This window comes from Mauremys mutica, chromosome 8 (assembly GCF_020497125.1).
Source record: "Mauremys mutica isolate MM-2020 ecotype Southern chromosome 8, ASM2049712v1, whole genome shotgun sequence".
Classification (NCBI taxonomy): Eukaryota; Metazoa; Chordata; order Testudines; family Geoemydidae; genus Mauremys; species Mauremys mutica.
In genome coordinates this window covers 1,945,133-1,965,383 of record NC_059079.1, presented here as the reverse complement: position 1 = coordinate 1,965,383, position 20,251 = coordinate 1,945,133, and the positions used below count along the sequence as shown (strand labels likewise).

Sequence of the window (20,251 nt, the reverse complement as noted above, 5' to 3'; positions counted from 1 at the left end):
CCCGTGGTGTGTTCAGTGAGGGTCTGGGGGTGCCAGGCCCCTGTGCAGAGCTGGCAGGACCGGGAGGTGGGGGAGATGCCAGGGCTCCATTCCCTCCACTCTTTGGTGGCAGGGGGCACACGCAGGGTCATTTCCTGCTGGCTAAGGGCACCGGCTGTCTCAGCCTGCGCCTGGCCATGCAATGAGTTTGGGGCGCTCGGCCCCGAGAGCTGGGACGAGGTGTTCTGGGCACACCCAGCCCGGCCTCAAGGCAGAGAGACTGAATGTCCCACCAGGCCCGGGAAGGGAGGCAGGAGCCCCGCGGGGGCTGCATGTGCCATGACTGAGCGCGCCTACCTGGTGGAGCTGAGCACTTGAGTGGGTTGGGGCAGCCCCTCAGCTGGGTGTGTTGGGGGGAAGGGCCCCCAACAGTGAGCAGATCCAGTGCAGCAAATGGCATTTGGGGAGGGGGTGGGCCTAAAGCCGTGGGAAAACCTCCTCCCCCCCAGGGTGGTGCCAGCCCAGTGTCTGTCCCAGTAAGATGGTTGGTCCCACGAGAGAGACTATGCCCCCGAGAGCAGCCTTTTGAAAGGCAGGTTTTGAAGAGAGCTTTGCTTTGGGAAAGAAGAGCCTAATTGGAAGAGACGAGGCAGCAAAGGCCGCAGCGAGAGAAAAACCGCAGCTCTAGAGAGGAGAAAAGAGAGCAGCGAAGCGGCCCGAGAAGCGTGGAAAAAGCGGATAACGACACAAAGGAAACCAAAGAGCCAGGGATCGCCAGCGAAAGGAACAGAGAAAGCAAAGCTGAGCAAGTGCAGCGCTGCAAAGGCTCCTCCAAGCCGGATCTGTCTGTTCTTGACACCGCTCGCCAGGGGAGAGCGCGAACGCAGTCCCCCACTACCACAAATTATGCAGTCGAGTTTCCCGCATTTGGGGAAATCGCAGGGGTCAGCACACCCGCAGTGCAATGGATGAGCCTCACCCTGGGAAAACCACCTTCGTGATCATGGTATCTCCCCTGCCAGGTAAGTATGAGTTCCTGCCGCCCGGCCGCCGCCCGCCCTCGCTCGCCCCTCACTTCTAACACACGGGGCGGACCGCCGCGCCCCGACCGCCGGCCTCGCGCACACCGGCCCCCACTGCCGACAGCTGCCCCGACGCGGCCCCGGAGCCCCTCCCTTCTCCACACCGAGCTCCCGGTGCCAAAGTCGGGCCCCGCTGGGCAGCCTGCATCCGCTCCCACAATGCTCTGCTCGCACACAGATCTGCATACCCGCTCCCGCGGCTCCGCCCCTCCGCTCGGGCCCCTCCCCCTGCCTGCCCGGGCCCGGCGCTCTCCCCTGGGCGGGGGCGGGTGGTGCCGTGGAGCCAGGGCGGCGGGGACCCCGGCCCCACTCTGGCACAGTCATTGCGGGGGCAGCTCCTCAGCCCCCAGCAGCAATTGGGGGTCCCCTGGGGGCGTGACCCGGCCCCCAGTGCTGTCCCCGCTCCCCGCCCTGCAGCCTGGGGGGCCTGGCACCCAAGGGGTTACAGCTGCTGGGGGCGGGGGGCCCAGGTTTGAATCCCCCCCAGGGGCAGCACCCATCACTCACTACCCCCCCCCCCGCATGGGGACAGGCTGCGTCAGAGCCCCCGCACTAGGGAGAGGGTCACGCTCCAGCTCAGCTCCCGGCACCCCCAGCCTGTGTGTGTGGACGGCCCCCGCCCCAGCCCCCAGGCCTGAGCTGGCTCCAGGGGGCACGAGCGAGGGCAGGGGCTCCGAGCAGCAGCCGGCCCCTCCCTGGTGCCAGGCGTGGCTAATCCCCGGCAGAGCAGCGGCTGGCTCCTCCCTGGGCCCGAGGAATCCCAGCGGGTGGGGTGGGGGGAGCTCCCCTTTTCCCCAGGCATCTTCCCACTGGGAGCCAGAACCCGGGCAGGGGGTTTGGGGGCAGGTGCTGGAGACAGCAGGTTTCCCCCACCCCGCCCAGCTCCGCCTCAGGCTAGACCCAGCGCCAGCCCCAGCCTGGTTTCTATAGTGCCATAAAGGGACTGGTGCCCGTTTCACACCCCCGCCCCTCCCAGCGAGATAAGGAAGCAGCTGCTGGATTGAGGGCTCTGGCCTCCCTGGCCCCCCAGATGGACCTGACTGAGGGGGTCCTGTTGTCTGTAGCAGCAAGGCCTGTCTGGGACTGTGTTCCTGGCGTCTAAATAAACCTTCTGATTCACTGGCTGGCTGAGAGTCCCGGTGAATCACAGGAAGCCGGGGGTGCAGGGCCTTGACTCCCGCCCCCCCACGCCGTGACAACCAGTGACCCCTGTGCACACCTGCATGTGGGCCCAGGAGATCTCGGCACTGCCTGGTGTGTGGGGGGGTGTGGGGGCGGGGTTACAGGGACTGTTTTAAGGCATGTGATGCGCCCACACGGGCAGGGTTTAGGGCACCAGCCCACCCTCCCCACCCCAGGCGGGAGAGGAATTGCAGCCCACCCAGCTGGGCCAGGCCCAAAGGGCTGCGCTTGACTCTAGGTTGGCATGTGCCCATTAACGAGCCAGCTGGTGCTGAACGTGCCAGCAAGCTGGGCAGACACCTGCTGTGAGCGCTGGCCTGTCTAGTCCCTGCCGTGCCACAGGGGCTCCCCGCACCGCGTGAGCTGCTGTGAGTGGCACAGGAGGAGATGCCGGCCGGATGCCGCGGGGACATAGAACGGTCAGCGCCCAGCTAACCGGTGCAGCGCCTCATGATCTTTGAAAAGTTCTGGCGATCGGGGGAGGTCCCGGACGACTGGAAAAAGGCTAATGTAGTGCCCGTCTTTAAAAAAGGGAAGGAGGAGGATCAGGGGAACTACAGGCCAGTCAGCCTCATCTCAGTCCCTGGAAAAATCATGGAGCAGGTCCTCAAGGAATCAATTCTGAAGCACTTATTAGACATTGGTGAGGCTTCATTGGGAGTACCGTGCCCAGTTTTGGGCCCCACACTACAAGAAGGATGTGGAAACATTGGAAAGAGTCCAGGGGAGGGCCAGAAAAATGATTAGGGGGCCAGAGCACATGATTGTTTAGTCTGCAGACGAGGAGATTGAGGGGGGATTTGATAGCTGCTTTCAACTACCTGAAAGGGGGTTCCAAAGAGGATGGATCTAGACTGTTCTCAGTGGTGGTAGATGACAGAACAAGGAGCAATGGTCTCAAGTTGCAGTGGGGGAGGTTTAGGTTGGATATTAGGAAAAACTTTTTCACTAGGAATGTGGCGAAGCACTGGAATGGGTTCCCTAGGGAGGTGGTGGAATCTCCTTCCTGAGAGGTGTTTAAGCTCAGGCTTGACAAAGCTCTGGCTGGGATGATTTAGTTGGGGTTGGTCCTGCTTTGAGCAGGGGGTTGGACTAGATACCTCCTGAGGTCCCTTCCAGCTCTGATATTCTATGAAACCCACATGGCCTCCCTGTACCTGTGGCTGGAGAGAAGCTAGTGAGGCTACGATGAACCAAGCAAAAGGGCAAACTGGCAGCATGGGGGTGCTGTTCCCTGTGACTGGCACTCCCACCCTGCTTGTGCCAGGCCCCAGAGCCACCCCTGAACCCCGCTAAGCACAAGAGCTGGGGGCTGGGCCCAGCTGAAGTTCAGGCCTTGGGGGTGGGGCTGGGGGCTTGGCCAGCTGGATTGCATTCTCACAAGCTGGGTGAGCCTGCAGCCCTAGGGAGGATGGGCCCTGCCCACCCCTGGGCACCCTACACTGACCTCTCACAGGGCTGAGGCAGAGCTGTGCCCATCCGCTGGACGACAGGAGCTGCTGGAGCAGCTCAGCAGTGGCCCACTCCCCTGCTTAGAGTGGCCACATGGTGGTTGTGAAGAGAAGGGCTCTCTGGGAACTGGGCATCACTGGTCCGTAGCCACACTCCAGCCCTGGCTGCCTACGCTTGGGGTGGCACAAGAGATGCTCCAGCAGCCCTAACCCCTGTGAGAGCTGCCCCCCCACCAGAGCAGATGGACAGACAGCCAAGTCTTCGCCTGCTCTGCTGCAGGCCGCTTTGGCTAGTGCTGAGCTGCAGTCAGATGCAGCGGCTGCTTGCTCTGTTCTCAGGCCAGTACCTGCAGCACGGCCACCAGCTCTCCCGGCCCTGGCCTGGTGCTTTTCCTCGGGCAGCTAGATGGGTCCCAAGCCGCCACCTCTAGGGCGAAGTCACACCAGCCTCATGCTGACTGCCCAGGTCCCCGAGCCTGTTCAGAGAGCGGCAGAGTGAGGAGCAACAAGCCAAACCCCTGGCAGACAGCAGCTCCCAGCACCCCTGCGTGCTGAGCTCCTCTCCCCCAGGGCTGCAGCCTGAGCACCCCCTGCTGGCCATGCGCAGAGGGGTACCAAGTGGAGAGGGGAGGCTCTGGGGGGTGCCCCTGGTGCTGGGCTGAGCAGGACCCAGGCAGAAGAAACACAGCCACAGCGTAGAAATATCCTGACTATAATTAGGTGCAGGGCTCCCCCAAACCACACACACACGGCCAGAGGGCAAGGGCCCTGGTGCGGGACGGTCACCACCATGGACACGCTAGGGGCAGCCTCCTGCCGGGACTCCGGCCCACGGGAAGGGCAGTCACTGTGCCAGGTCCGTCTGTCCAGTCTCCCCGCCATGTCCTGCAGCCGCTGCCGCCCGCTCCCAGCCCCTGCGGGGGAGCATGCTGGGGGACCGGAGGGTGGTAGCTGAGCAGCGTCCGGAGCGGGTTACTTCGAGGTGGAGGGTTATTCTACGAGCCGGATTGCAGCGGGGCAGGGAGGACAGGGGCTGCCGTGCGGGGAAGAGCTGGCCTGGGCGATCCGTCTGCTTTCCCGGCGGGGCTCTCAGTAGTCGGCTGTGTACTCTGTGCCATGCAGCCCCCGGCACAGCAGGGTGAACTCCTTCACCATCTCCTTCACACGCCTCTTGTTCACGCGCTCTCTGCTAACACGGAGACAGGGACACGCATGAGCCAGACAGACTCTGCCAATACTCACCCGTGGCCCACAGCCAGCTCGCTGCCTGGGGGACCAGCAGCACCGGCATGGCAGAGCCAAAGGGGAGAACGGGCGGGGGCAGCACGCAGAGCCGGGGGGGCGGGGGAGGGGGCTCCCCTTGCGGGGCCGGCTGGCACGCAGAGCCGGGGGGAGGGGGAGGGGGGGCTCCCCTTGCGGGGCCGGCTGGCAGGCAGAGCCGGGGGGAGGGGGAGGGGGGGCTCCCCTTGCGGGGCCGGCTGGCAGGCAGAGCCGGGGGGAGGGGGAGGGGGGTCCCCTTGCGGGGCCGGCTGGCAGGCAGAGCCGGGGGGGAGGGGGAGGGGGGGCTCCCCTTGCGGGGCCGGCTGGCACGCAGAGCCGGGGGGGAGGGGAGGGGAAGGGGGGCTCCCCTTGCGGGGCCGGCTGGCACGCAGAGCCGGGGGGGAGGGGAGCGGAGCGCAAGGGGGGCTCCCCTTGCGGGGCCGGCTGGCACGCAGAGCCGGGGGGGAGGGGAGGGGAAGGGGGGGTCCCCTTGCGGGGCCGGCTGGCACGCAGAGCCGGGGGGGAGGGGAGGGGAAGGGGGGGTCCCCTTGCGGGGCCGGCTGGCAGGCAGAGCCGGGGGGAGGGGGAGGGGGGGCTCCCCTTGCGGGGCCGGCTGGCACGCAGAGTCGGGGGGGAGGGGGAGGGGGGGCTCCCCTTGCGGGGCCGGCTGGCACGCAGAGCCGGGGGGAGGGGGAGGGGGGGCTCCCCTTGCGGGGCCGGCTGGCAGGTGTGCAGAGCAGCCTGGGGGGGGGGGGGGGAGTTGGCCCCTGCCCCAGGTGCCTCCCCTCTGGGATCACTCTGTGGGCTCCTCGGGTCAGGCCCACCTGAGGATCTGCTGGCTGAAGGTGTCTTTCTGCTCCGGGCTGAGGCGGGCCGAGGGGAAGCCCTCCTGCTGCATGGCCGCCTTCATCCAGACGCTCAGGTAGCTGAAGCAGTGCTTGCTCAGGGCGAAGAGGATCTCTGCAAAGTGATCCATCAGGCTGCGGGAGGCCTGGCCCCCGATTCCCTGCGAAGCACAGACCCTGCTGAGCGCGTGCCAGAGGAGCGCCCGACTGGCAGCACCAGCCAAGGGCCCGAGTTTCGGGGCCCCTCCTCCTGCGGGGAGCCCTGGTGGAGCATCACCCTGTGCCCCAAGAACACACTGCCCAGGGCGCAAGGAGCTGCAGGGACAGCGCAGACCCCTTTGCGGGAGTGGGAAGACCCACCAGGCACAGGCCCACGCAGGGAGGACTCAACACTTGGCCAAGGCCTGCTGAGGGGAAGCTACGTTGGCAGGTGAACATGCCCCAGGGTCTGCCCCCCGACTCCTGTAGTGCCCCCAGGGCCCTGCCCCCCTCCCTCTCCCCGGGGTCCTGCCCCAAACCCTCCCTCTCCCCCACTCCAGGGCCTGCCCCCTTACCTCCAGCACAGCCTGCAGCAGCAGCTTGCCATTCTCATGCACCACCTGCCCCACAGGGGGGATTTCTCCACACCGAGGCAGCAGCTCCGTCTGCAACGGGACCCAGGGAGTTCAGTCCAGCCCCAGAGGGCAGCCCTTCAGGCAGCACCCAAGCAGCGAGCCGGGAGAGCCGCCATTCCCCCACCCCCAGGGCACGGGGCCCCCAAGCCCTTCCCCTCCGTAGCGGGGTCAGTGAATTTGGAGCAGAATGCGGGGGGCCCAGGGCCCAAAGGAGCAGGACGCCTGGTGCCAGCACCCTGCCGCTCCTGCACAGCCAGGGGGAGGGGCACAGAACACTGCACAGCAGGGCCTGGCAGGTTGCTGCAGCCAACCCCAGGGCACAGGGGACCCAGCCAGGTTCAGGCCGCCAAGTCCCACAGCTGCAGCAGGAGAGGAGCCCTGGTTATCTAGCCTCCTCCAGACCCAGGGATGGGGCCCGTCAGCCTGGGGCCCCCAGGGGACTGCATGGGAACAGCTTCCCCCAAGCAGACCCCTAGTCACCCTGGAGTGCAGCCATGCGACCACCACCAGCCACAAAGGGAAGCCACAATACTCACAAAAAAGCCACAGGAAGCTTTGACGGTCAGGGCCTCAGGGAACTTCAAGGAGAGAACACCTGAGGGGCAGAAACCACCAGGGTTAGCAGCCAGAAGAGCCACCACCCCTCCCCGGTCCTCTCCAGGACACCCCCGCAGCTCCCCACAACGGGGAGGCGGTTCCCTAGAGGGGCTGGGGCTAGCTGCCCTACTCACCACACTGGAACACCGCTTGGACATCCAGGCTGCTGCACAGGAACAGGTCGGGCTTCCTTTTGAGAGCCTGCAAAGCAGACAGAGCCACAATAACCCGGTCTGCAGAGCCAGCAGACACAGCGAACCCAGAGCTCACTGCTGCCCCACCACCGGGCACACACTTACCTGGCACGGCCAGTCTGCAGAGCAGCTTTCCCACAGCAGAAAGGGGGAAACCCATTTCCCCCAGAAAACACCCACCAAGCCCATCCCAGTGCTCCCCGAGGCCCCAGGACTCTGTGGCCAGTGGCCACGGCTGTTGCGTGCACACTGCTGGCACACGGACGCGGACAGAGGGACGCTGCCAGGGCCGAGCAGGGCCTGGCTCAGCAGGAGGCAGTAGAAACACTCCTGTTTTGGCCACCTCTTTTCTTATGAAGAGAGGATTCCCCGGGGGCGGGGGGGGGGAACAGAGTTTACCGGGTCAGAGCAAGGGCCCTGCTTCCAAGGCTGAACAGGTCACCTCCCTACACCTTGGTTCTGGGGCTGGGGGCCAGAGATCAACGGGGCGTGGCTGGAGAAGGGGAGGCAGCTCTAGACTGCTTGGCATCTCCTGAGCAGCAAGCGGCTCTGAAGTGTGAGGCGCTTCGGCCTTCTGCTGCCTGGTGGGCTCAGACGTTTGCTGTTCAGCCGCCCCCACTGGCGGGAGGGACGCCCTACGCCCTGGCATGCCAGGCCACCCCCGCCGAGACATGGGGCCTTCAAAGAAGAGGCAGGGGATGTGTCACCAGTTAATGGGAAATGTAGGGATTCAACCCGAGCTGCTCCGGCGTGGGCCCAGCGGGAGAAAGCCAAGGAATTCCCTGATCCCAGAGCCCTCCCATGGCAGGAGGGACTGGCCAGGCAGAGTCGTGCCATTTCCACAGCCTGCAAGGGAGCCTGGAGGACACGCACTCTGCTGGCCTGGCTAGTGCCCAGCGCAGCCTGCCAGCACCACGGACAGCGCAGCAGCTGACCATCCTTCCCACCCTGGTCACAGCAGCACCGGGAGAGCAGCTGCAGCTCTGTGCCCAGAGAAACCCCCGCCAGCAGACAGGCCCCATGCCCTTTGCACACAGCCGGACAAACACCAGCCGGGAAACCGGCTTCTGCCCCCGCTGGCCATTTGACCAGCCTCTCGCTGAGCAGCGTGCCCAGCTACTGGGGCAGACGCAGACCCAGACACCTGCCGCTGCCCGATTCCCATTGCCTGGGATAATGCCAGCCCCTCAGCATGCTGCACCCGTCATCCCAACAGACTGCCCCTGCCCTTCTCACAAGCTCCACCCTGGCCTGAGAATCTGCAGCGTGTCACCAGGCCTGAGCCAGCAGTGACAGGCCAGCCATGAGCTGGGCTCCTCACAAACGGCTGTTTCTATTGCTGTGATGGGGGGGCCGGACGATGCAGGTGTGTATAGACAAACAGGATGCAGCCCTCCATGCCAGCCAGTGGCCCTGTCTGCTCGCAGGGCAGTGGGAAAGGCTGAGACGTCTACCGTAAAAAATAAAGTGGTTCCCCGGCCCTTCCCCTAGCGTGGCTGTGGTGACCGCACGGGGCTCTCCCCACAGAGCAGCAGGCTGGCTGGCCTGACATCCCCGCGTGACAGGCCAGGCCCATGTCTGCAGGACGTTGCACCTCCCTGTAGGATGGCATGGAAGTTTTGTGCTCTGGAGCGTGAGGACTGAGACCCCTCATTTCTAGCATAGTGTCACTGCAGCTGTTCTCATCAAAGGGGACATCAGCGTCTGCGGATGGGCAGCTGTCTGCATGCACGACCTGCTGCTGTGACTGCACAGGTTACACTTAACCAGCATTTCACACTGCACAGACTGACCTCGCGGACACTACAGGAGTCGTCCAGGGACACAGGCCCGAGGAATGAAAGCCACCTACCCGGTCTGTGCGCCCACAGGACAGGGGTTATACATCAAGCAGCGCAGCCTGCGGCTGGAACTAGCAGATTTCTCTGCACTGCTTTGGGGCAGCTGACTTACCTGCCTCCACCTCAGCCACGTATCAGTGATGCCACGGGGAGGAAGCTCAGTGTAACATTTGGATATTCCTCATATGTAGGCACAATATCCAGGTGTATCCATGCACACCCCGTGCACTACCCAGGAAGGGATTCGCACCATACGCCTGAGGCAGGAGACCCTTACTGGGTTTATTCTAGAGCAAGGAGTAGATTTGACATGCGCTGAGACCTGTGCAGGCCTCCCCCAGCCAGCGAGCTCTGCGGGACACCTCTGTCCACCTGCCTGGAGGCAGGAACACGCACACACTCCACGCACCAGCCCTGCTCGGCTACGACCACACCGGAATGAAAGACCCATGGCAGGCCCACATCAGCTGACTCAGGCTCGCAATGCGGGGCTAAAAATTGCTGTGTAGACAGAACCCAAGCTTCCAGCCTGCGCCCGACCATCTACACAGTCATTGTACAGCTCCACAGCCTGATCCCAAGTCAGCTGTATCCAGGTCCGGTGTGGAGCTGTGTGTAGACGTATCCTTCGGGCCATGCTGGCGCCCAAAATCCCAGAGAACAGCCAGGGCTCTGGAAGGGTGCAGGCCACCCCACAGCAAGGCCCAGGAAGGGAGCGGAGCAGCAGAGCAGAGGAGGAAGGCAGGCAGGTTGCAGCCCGAGGCCTGGCCATAGGAGGCTCTGTCCTCCTCGGGGCAAGGCCGACGGGAGCGAGACAAGTCCAGGAGAGGGCTCTGGGCACACTTTGCAGAGAGCAGAGCCTTGGACACGCTGCCCCTTAGTGCAGTGGCCACAGGCCTGGCCTGTCAGACAAGGCAGAGCTGCTTCCTTTGGAGGAGGGGGTAGGGCACAAGGAGGGAGCAGCCAGCTCTTGATGGACAAGGCGGGTGGGAGCTGACCCAGGCAGGGCCCCCTGCTCCGTGGGCGGAGATGGAGAAGCATTTCTAGGAGGCTCACAGGAGCCATGGTGAGAACACAAGGGGCCAAACCGAAACTCCACTTCTCGACGGGCCCTTGCGAGTGGGCCTGACGTGAGCAGCTGCCCAGATGGGCTCTGTGGCTGAGCTCCAAGGCAGCAGTAGTTCCTACACAGCCCCATAGCTGGGCCCCTACTAAACCCCGTTTGGGGGAATCCCCACACCCCTAAGGATGAAGGCTTTGAGTCTCATGCCATGGAAAGGGCGCCCAGGCTGCCGATGGCTTGTGTGAAATGGCTTCTCTCACAGGGATCAGCTGAGAGATGGGAGCAGCCAGCCAACCTCCAGCCCGTTAACTTCAGCAGCTCCACCTCCACTGCAGCATGGCTGCGGCCACAGGGGAGTCTCTGCAGACAGAGGCCTTGGCCCCAATGAGAGTTACCCCCACTCAGTACCCTCTGATCTACCTGGGAAAGGTCTGCCCATGCCCCAGCCAATGGAAGGGGAAGGTGTGAGCCCCCCACGGCTGGGGCTGCTTGCTGAGCTGGGACAGAGCAGCATTGCTGAGGGTTGCAGGATTCAGCTGAGCAAAGGGCTGTTCTGCTCATCCCAGCTGCCTAGTTCCAGCGTCCCATGGACGCCGGGGGCCAGGCTGGTCCGATGGGCGCGCTCTACTTGGGCTGAGATGCAGAGAGCCTGGGTCCTGAGGAAGAAACTCTTGGGGCTGCCCAGGCAGTAACCGGCACCTGTTGCCCAACTGTGACATTCTGTTTGAATCAAGAGTGGTGGAGAAAGTGCGGAGGGTCTGGGCCCTCTGCTCCGAGCCTGGGCGCGTGGACTCTCTCCAGGAGCTCACGCCCCGGTCCTGCCCCCTTTGGGCAGGCTGGCATCCGCTGGGATTCTGGGTGAGGCTTCCTGGAAGTCACATTTCTCCCCAGCAGCCCCCATCCCAGAGACTGACAGAGAGAAGGAAGGCCTGGAGCACAGTCCTGAGCCCCTGGCCTGCTGTGACACGTGGACAGGAAAGGCAGGCCTGGGACACGCCTGGGAGGCACTGGTGAATGGAAGGAGGGGCGCTGCTGAACCAGGAACCGGGCCCCCAGGCAGCTCAAAGCTTGGGAAGGAGCCAGAGTGCGCGTCTTCCTGCTGCTGACAGACGGCTCCGCTAAGACAGAGCCAGTGGGAACGAGGGCTGCCCAGATAATGAAAAACATGGCCTCTCCTCCTTCTCCAGGCTAGGGTGAGAGGTGAGTCTATCTGTGTCCCACAGGGCCAGCGTCATGCAAAGGAGGTAGGGAGGCCCCATACTGGTGTTGGAGCAACCGCTCCCGCATGCACTGCTGGGTCTGAGCAGGAGGCAGAGCCCTCAGCCAGAAACCCAAACTTTCTGGGTGGCTTCAGGCCCGAGGCATCCACATTGGTCTGGAGGCACAAGTGCTTCTGGACCTTCTAAAGCACACGGCAGACATGGGCAGTGGCTTGCTCAGTTCGGGAGGAGACACCAATCCCAGGCAGGCCTTGGTTCAGTGGATAAAGAATGGTGATGTACTCAATGCCAGACAGCATGGCCTTATGGACAGCAGGCTCTGCTACACAAACGCATTTCGTTCTTTGCTGAGATGCCAAGTCCGGATGGTAGAGGTGAGGGCACAGATAGAATATTTCGACTTTTGTAGAGGTTTGTAATGAAATTCGGATTAAAAACCACCACTACACACCTTCAAGAAAGCACCTGATAAATGGGTTAAGAACTGGCTAACTTCTTTCTCCTCCCCAATACCCTAAAGATCCATGTTCTAGAACCAGTACGGTTAGTATGTGGGAACCCAGGATTTCAGGAATCTATTGCTCTCTCACTTCTGGTGTGTAGAGTGCTTTTATAGGCTGGCACCTAGAATGTTTGGGTTAGTATAAGAAAGTGAAAAATATAAATATATAAACAGGAGTTATAAATAAATGACTGCTAGGAGCTGGGTCTGGGCGATGGGATGGATCACTTGATACCTGTCCTGTTCTTTCCATCTGAGGATATTGGGCTAGCCGGACCACTGGTCTGACCCAGTCTGGCCATTCTCATGTTGTCATGTTCTTAAAGAAAAGAATTGCCTGGCTGACCGATCTCATTGAATGGGGTGTTTCTAGTGGGGTCCCCCAGGGACCGGCTCAAGGCCTGACACCACCGTCAGTGGCCTGGAAATAAAAACAGAATCACTGCTGAGCAGATCTGTGGGTGGCACGAAGTCTGGCAGCATGTTACGTAATGAGGACAGTCATATGGAGCAAACCGGATGGCTTGGCAAGCTGGGCCCAGGGAACCAAACTGTGCTTTAATGCAGCCGAATGCCAAGTCATCCATCTGAGAACAGGGAATGCCAGCCACCCCTGCAGCCTGCGGCTGTATCCTGGAAAGCAGGGCCTGGAAAAAGGATCCCGTGGTCACAGCGGACAAGCCACTCAATAGGAGCTCCCAGTGCCCTGCTGTGGCACAGAGGGATAAAGCCACAGAAGAGCAGGGAGTGGGAGGAGAGCAGGACTGCAGCTCTGTACACAGCATTGGCACGACTCACATTGGCACACTGGGGGCCACATGTTTAAAAGGATGTGGAAAAACTGAAAAGGGTGCAGGAAAGAGAGACTCTGTTTGGAGGGCTGGAGGAAATGCCTGACAGGGAGAGATTTAAAGAGCTCAGTCTGTTCAGTTTATAAAAACAAAGGCTGACAGTTGACCTGACAACTATCTCCAGGTACCTTCCCGGGGAGAAAAGGGCTCTTGAACCGAGCAGAGAAAAGCTGGCCAAGGACCCAGGGCTGGAAGCTGAAACTGGACAAATTCAATCAGAGATCAGGCCAGATTTCGAACGGGGACGGTGATTAACCGCTGGACCAAAGCGCCAGGGCAGGGGTGGATTCTCCATCAGAAAACTGCTGCACTTGGATGTGGTGAGCGAGGCCGCCCAGGCCCACAACGTCAGATCAGCTCCTGGAAGCAGAGTCCTCAGGAGGAGGAGATTTTGCCTTCCTCTGCACAAGGCAATTCCTCCAAGTCTTGGGTTTGGGCATGTGGAGAGCTGCCCTGGCCTTGGCCAGAAAAGAGGTGGCAGCTATGGCAAGCTGGAAGGACTTGGGAGGCTGCAATAAAACATGTGGCCTTCAGCCACAACGTGTGGTGGAGAAATGCTGTGCCCCATGCCCGAGAGGCTGCCGTCCTAGAGGGGAATGCATGGGGCTGCAAGAGAGGGGTGAGGAAGGGCCGGGGGGTGACGAGCATCCAACAGATGCTGAGGCAGAGGCTGGCTTTGGGAGGGGTGGGGTGCAGTCGCTGCATCTCCCACCTGAGCCCAACAGCCACCCCTGGTGCGAAGTCCTTCCCCTCCACTGACAGAGATGCTGGCGCAGGCGTTCCCAGAAGCAGCAGACATGGTGCCAGCTGCCAGCAGTGCTCCTGGGGGCAGGAAGGCTGGGCGCGTGGGCATCTACCAGGTTCTGGTAGGGCTGGGGCAATGTCTAGAGAAACATGCTGATTCTGGCCTCGGGAAGCCAGCGGGTGTGGCACTATCTAGGATGGGCAGAGGGCACAGCATGAGCATCAAAGGATGGAGTAGCCAGGCTGCACCTTTGCTGCATCCCTGCACAGAGGAGGGGTCACCACGGCTTGGGAGGGCTCAGAGGAGACCCAACATTTTCAAGACACTGCAATTGTCTCATGACTCATGGATTTCAATGGGAAGCGACCAGCCCCTGAAAGTCCCTCTCGCGCAGGTGGGTAGAACTAGGCTGGGGTCGGAAGGCTGAGTTTCAAAACACCACTCTTATGCATTGGTTTTCATTACAGCAGTGTCAGGCAAAGCGAGTCTGTGAAATGCAAGATAATTCACCGCCCACTCCTTTGGCAGCTCCACCCACTAGAGGGGGCAGCCGGACAATCTACAGGGGAAAGCCAGGGCGGGCAGGAAGGTGGCAGGGAATTGGTAGCCGGGAATGCTAGGAAGAGCTCAGGAGGGCTGCCAGGATGGCCCCTGTACTAACCGCCCCGTTCCAGCACCAGCCAGTTCTGCACTTGAAAGAACTGGGCACATTTCAGAGGCAGAAGGCAGCGATCCCAGACACTCCGCTGTGCCCAGGCCCCGGCTGCCCAGCGCTCTTGCTGGCTGCAGGGCTACAGCAGCTGGGGCAGGGGCTGGGAGGAGGTGCACAGCTGGAAAACAAAAGCCAAGTGGTGACTGGGCTTGTATTGGTCTATGCTAGGGAGCGCAGGAGGAGGGAGCGGAGCCCGGTTAGGAGCAGCGCAGGACAGACGTACCTGTATCTACAGCCCACTGCAGTGTGTGCTCCAGCCACGCGGGTTTGTGGGGCCAGACATGCGCTGGCGCATCACTGTGCAGGCAGGCAGAGCCCCTGTAAGAACATCAGACTGGAGGAAGAAGCTGGTGCCAGCATTCCCCACAGAGGCACCATGCACTGGAGGGGGCTGGGGTTGTGACTTGCTGACCAGCCTGGCTCCCCTGGAGCAGCAGGTGCAGTCTCAATCCACTCCCAATGGCAGACATGGCCACAGCGAGTGAACCAGCCAGGCGGGACCCACACACGACTCAGGACCATGGGGACCACTCATCGCAACTGCGTCCAGCCCCACCCCACCCCACCGACTGCCTAGGCCAGGCCATGGCCACCATGTCTGTAGGGCCCTGGGGCTGGGATCCCACCAACCCAGTCAGGAGGCTGCTCTACCCGCTAGTTCAGAGAGGCCCGGCCCTGTCTGAGGCACCCGCATGGCTCCTGGCAATGCGGGCACACATCAAAGGCCTGGCCATTTTGTTACTGAGGAGAGCCGCATGCCAGCTCCTTGGTGGGGTTTCTTCAAACCCACCACGATGGAGAGGCCCTGGTGAGGGGTCCCCCTGTCCTGGGAAGCTGGAGCTGCACACAGCATTGTGCCTGGAGGCTGCCCCCCTCCTGCGGAGGTGTTAGACGTTCTCTTGGGAAGCTGGCTCCCAGGTGGGGGCGAGGCGCTGGCATCCGGTGTCTCCCCCGACAGGTGTATATACACACCAGCATAACACAGACTCCTGCCTCTGCACAGCCCTGTGCTCCAGCCCCTCCAAACCATGGGCGTTCTGACAGCTGGGCTGGCTTGGACACTGCTCCTTGTGACGGCAGCCAGCGCTGCCTCTGGTGAAGCACACTCCAGGCGCGGTGGCCTTTCACACTGCCATGCCGGCAGAGCCGCAGCGATCAAAGCCCTGCGTGGCCCACCTCTGGCGGGCAGGCGGCTGCCCTCAGCTCGAGACTCAGCGGCCAAGAGAACGGCACTGAGCCCAGACATATGAAGAGGGGTGGCCAGCGCATGGTGTGTCAGAGACCTGCAGACACCAGCTCTGCCGTCCCTGGGACAGACAGCCCCGTCTCCTCCCGTGCCAAAGAGCCAGGCAGCATCTCCCCATGGAGCTTCAGGGCCTGCCCTCAGAAACTGCATTTCTAGCACCACCCTGCTGGGCTCGGGTCTCAGCCTCCCCGAGCCGGTGCCCCAGGACGGCTCCCAGCGTGAGAGCAGCACAGAACAGGTGCAGGGCTCTCCCCGATCCAGACACCAGCCTCCAACAGTAGGGGCTCTGCCCAGGCGGCACACAGGGCAGATGGGCTGATGCCCAGCTGCCACCACAGACATCTTGCTCCCATTACCAGACGGCTCCAGATGGAACCCCAGATGCTGCTCCCCCTGCAGGCGTGGAGGGAGACTGCCTTTCTAAAGGGCAGTTTGGGGCCACGGTGCGATGGCTGGGGGCAAGGAAGCTCTGTCCCCCTGAGAGAGCCATCTAGCTAGGCTGGTCTCGGCTCCAGGGGACCTCCCACCTGGCAGAGAGGCAGCTGGAGGAGTGGAAAACGCTCTAGTTTTCTTTAGAACAAGTCTGAGCTCGGAGCAGCGTGAGGATCCCGTCCCGGCTCTGGCCGCCCCCACCCCCCTGCATTTCGCCGGGAGGCGGCAGCTCCGAGGCTCCTGCAGAGCAGGGCACTGCCCGGGGGATGGCGCAAACCCAGAACTAAAGGAGAATGTTTTGTTTTCAACTTCCACGGAAACAGATGGAGAAACTCGATATTCAACTAAAAGGAAAAAAACGTTGTCAACAGAAAGCTAAAAATAGGTTTAAATTGAATTAAATAAGAGAAAGAGAGAGAACAGAAAGTGAATGAATAAGAAACTAAAACACACCTGTGCCAGGAGTTGCATAAATGAATCAACAATATCAGGATGATCCCTGGGCCCTAAAAATATAATAAAGATGTAACTTAAGAGAAAATCATACAAACAGCAACTCAACATCATATAGTTATGTGATACGGAAAGAATTTACAAGTGAAAACAGGAGTGTGGGGGGACGGGGGAGGAGTGCGAGGGGGGAGGAGGGGGGGACATGAGCAGCTTGAAGCAAGTTAAAGAAACAAAACATACAAAAATCATGAAACTGGAGAACCCAAGAACAAAAAGAAACCGCAAAGGAAAGGGTCCGAAGCCCCCAGGGACTGCGGCCAAGCGCCCGGGAGGAGCTCTTCGTGTCTCAGAGAGGAGGAGGAGCGGGAGGAGAAGCGGTGGGGGGCTCACTGGGCACCATCTCCACAAGGAGAGTTAGAGCGTTTGCACTGGGGGACTGAACGGGAGTCTGCAAAACCATTTGGTCCTGAAAAAATAACTACAAATAAATGACAAACCTCAGCAAATGCTCAACAGGCCAGGAGGGGCCCAAGTCACCGGAGCCTCCGGAACAGCCACCCTCCCCGGCCCTGCTCCCCAGACGCTCGGCTGGCTTTGCGATCCACTCTGCGTGCAGGAACCCGAGAGCCGGCTCCCCGCGTCCCTTCCGTGCTAGCGCTCACAGCTTCGCGAACTCCACGGGACGGCCACCTGGCCTCTGATTCTACACAAGCCTCTCTCCGCTAACACAGGTGAGGCATTCAGTCCAGCTCCCTGCGCAGGCACGGCCAGCACGCACGCAGCATCCACTTGCTCGGCTCAGGGCTGTTTGCCACAGAACAGGGTCCCTGTATCCTGAAGGGGGGAAGCCCCCATGGGCGGGGCGCTGGGCTGCACTCGGGCAGGCAGTCTCCCCTGGGGCTGGTTCGCTCACTTCCCAGCCCTTTGAAACGGGTGAGGCTCTCTACCCCCCGCTCCTCAGAGTCGGGACCATCGCTGCCCTGGGGGGTGCCGTGCCCACTGGGACCCCACCCGAGGCTGCTCCCGCTGACATCAGCAGAGTTCTGCACCGACTTCCAGGGGAGCAGGCCCAGCCGGTTGCCAGAGACCCAGAACTAGATCGTGAGCACAGGCCCCTCACCCCAGCAAGCCCCCGAGGGCTCAGGGCACACCACGCCAGGGAGTGCAGGGGCTGGCTGCATGTCCCCAAACCCGGTGGGGGGCAGCGCACAGCACAGCCAACATGGTCTGAGAGGCCAGGGGCCCCGTGCACCCGGTTCCACCAGTGGGAGAAAGCGGAGAGGGCTGGCTCCAGAGCTCCCAGCTCCACCACACACCAGGGGAGCAGAACCCCTGAGAGCCCAGCTCTGGGCTGGGTCGGGGCGACCCTGCCCCCACGGAACCCAGGCTCCGGGGTCAGCCCATGGAAGGGGAGCAGGAGCTTTGAAGAGGGATGTCCCTGTCTGCTCCTGCACCTGCTGGGTGCCGGGGTAACTAGAACGCCACTGGCCTGTGAGAAGAACCCCGATACCAGCTTTACATTAACCCTTTGGTGCCAGCCAGTGCGCCTCGTCCCATGAGAGCAGCACAGGCACGGCTAGAACTGCCAGCGAGGCCGCTCCCTACTCCAGGGCACCCTCAACCCTGGACTGAGGCCCTGCTTTCCTGCGACGTACACCAGCCCCCTGGAACGTGCTCTCAGCGGCTTGCGTGGGGCTGGGCTGTGAGCTGAACTCTCAGTTCTGTGCTGCGGGAGGAGATGCCCATCACTTCCACTGGGCCGGAGGGGAAGGGACCCGCCTCCCAGGAGCAGAGGGGGCCCCGTGAGCTTGGCTAGGAGTGAAAATGGCCATTCCTGGGAAGACACCCGAGAGCCCATGCACGTAACAGGCTGACCAGGCCCCCAGCAGGAGGGAGAGCTCGTACACGTACCTTGCTGGAAGAGGGTGAGCGTGACGGAGGTGACGAGCAGGAAGAGGGCTTTGATGGGAGGGAAGTGGGCAGGCTCATGAGCAAAGATGTGAACCAGCTGGAAGAGAGAGAGGGATGGAAGCTATGGGTGGCCTGTGACCCAGCCAGGGCTGCAGGGCGGCCAGGCGGAGCTGCGAGCCTGGCTGCAGGCCTCGCTTTGTCCCAGCAGCGATGCCTGGCCTGCGGCCAGACTGGACGGGCAGAGAGACCCCTGCCCTTCCCCGCTTACAGGGTGCTGGAGGCCAAGGGAGCAGCTGGGGGCTCACCTCGACAACACAGCCTGCTCTCCGAGGTGGGGGGATCAGCCCCCAGCAGCAGGGCTGGATCGTGAGGCCTGTGTGGGAGGCCCTCGCGCAGCAGGAGCAAGGGAGGCAACTGGAGAGAAGAGAAGAGGCCAAGCCAGCAAAAACAGCAAGTGGGGTTCTGGCCCCAGCTCTGAGATCCCAGCGCCTGGCACACGCTGGGGGCCGTGCAGCACTGACACTTACCTGCCGAGTGAGGTCCAGCGCAGACGCTTGAGGGATGGTGCTGTACATCTGACCCAGCATCTCACACAGCTGGGGAACCATGGGGGCAAAGTCGTCGAGCAGGGTCTTCACGGACTTCTCAAAGATGGCGCAGACGGACTGCCGAGAGGAGGGGCCTCGTAAGTCACACTTCAGAGCACGCACCCAGCACCGCGCAGGGCAGAACTGGCTCAGGGGGAGGGAAGGAGCCAGCATTACGGGCTCAGAGACAGCTAGACCGAGAAGCATGCTGCATTGTGCAGATTAACTCCACCGGCAATGCACCTCCCTCCCCACAGTATCCCAGCCCTGGGCTCCCCCACCCACAGCTCTGCCGGTGCCCCTCACTCCTGACCCGCAGCCCCTGCCAGCCCAGCCCTGGGCTCCCCCACCCACAGCTCTGCCGGTGCCCCTCACTCCTGACCCGCAGCCCCTGCCAGCCCAGCCCTGGGCTCCCCTCAGCTCTGCCGGTGCCCCTCAATCCTGACCCGCAGCCCCTGCCAGCCCAGCCCTGGGCTCCCCTCAGCTCTGCCGGTGCCCCTCACTCCTGACCCGCAGCCCCCTGCTAGCCCAGCCCTGGGCTCCTCTCAGCTCTGCCGGTGCCCCTCAATCCTGACCCGCAGCCCCTGCCAGCCCAGCCCTGGGCTCCCCTCAGCTCTGCCGGTGCCCCTCACTCCTGACCCGCAGCCCCTGCCAGCCCAGCCCTGGGCTCCCCTCAGCTCTGCCGGTGCCCCTCACTCCTGACCCGCAGCCCCCTGCAAGCCCAGCCCTGGGCTCCTCTCAGCTCTGCCGGTGCCCCTCAATCCTGACCCGCAGCCCCTGCCAGCCCAGCCCTGGGCTCCCCTCAGCTCTGCCGGTGCCCCTCACTCCTGACCCGCAGCCCCTGCCAGCCCAGCCCTGGGCTCCTCTCAGCTCTGCCGGTGCCCCTCACTCCCGACCCGCAGCCCCCTGCCAGCCCCGCCCTGGGCTCCTCTCAGCTCTGCCGGTGCCCCTCACTCCCGACCCACAGCCCCTGCTATCCCAGCCCTGGGCTCCCCCACCCACAGCTCTGCCGGTGCCCCTCACTCCTGACCCGCAGCCCCTGCTAGCCCAGCCCTGGGCTCCCCCAGCTCTGCCGGTGCCCCTCACTGACCCACAGCCCCCTGCTCTCCCAATCCCGGGCTCCCCCACCCACAGCTCTGTCGGTGCCCCTCACTCCCAACCTGCAACCCCCTGCTATCCCAGCCCTGGGCTCCTCTCAGCTCTGCCGGAGCCCCTCACTCCCAACCCACAGTCCCTGCTAGCCCAGCCCCAGACTCCTCCAGCTCTGCTGGTGCCCCTCACTCCCGACCCACAGCCGCCTGCCAGCCCCGCCCTGGGCTCCCCTCAGCTCTGCCGGTGCCCCTCACTCCCGACCCACAACCCCCTGCTATCCCTGCCCAGGGTTCCCCCAGCTCTGCTGGTGCCCCTCAATCTGCTGAACAGAAAGGGTCTGCCCACAGCTGGTGACCAGCGGTGTCACCCAGCACCCTGCCCATCGGACTGCC

The 20,251-nt window shown here is 62.7% G+C and overlaps 1 protein-coding gene and 1 non-coding gene across 3 annotated transcripts in view; both read right to left on the bottom strand.

The window, feature by feature from the left end:
* Window positions 1–845: 845 nt before the first annotated feature.
* LOC123376767 lies at window positions 846–1,009 on the bottom strand. Its single transcript, XR_006581938.1, has one exon. It is a non-coding gene; the product is annotated as a U1 spliceosomal RNA (small nuclear RNA).
* Window positions 1,010–4,390: 3,381 nt separating this feature from the next.
* IPO13 (importin 13) overlaps window positions 4,391–20,251 on the bottom strand; it is a 59,759-nt gene continuing 43,898 nt past the window's right edge. Inside the window, exons 13-20 of one of the 2 annotated variants that reach the window (XM_045027008.1) lie at window positions 18,708–18,845; window positions 18,181–18,277; window positions 16,270–16,322; window positions 7,145–7,211; window positions 6,950–7,008; window positions 6,354–6,443; window positions 5,779–5,960; window positions 4,391–4,883 (exon numbers count right to left, since the gene is read on the bottom strand). In XM_045027008.1, the coding sequence (XP_044882943.1) occupies window positions 4,784–4,883; window positions 5,779–5,960; window positions 6,354–6,443; window positions 6,950–7,008; window positions 7,145–7,211; window positions 16,270–16,322; window positions 18,181–18,277; window positions 18,708–18,845 (786 nt within the window). In that variant the 3' untranslated portion in view covers window positions 4,391–4,783. The remainder of the gene's footprint in view (window positions 4,884–5,778; window positions 5,961–6,353; window positions 6,444–6,949; window positions 7,009–7,144; window positions 7,212–16,269; window positions 16,323–18,180; window positions 18,278–18,707; window positions 18,846–20,251) is intronic. The other variant, XM_045027007.1, reaches the window with a different exon arrangement.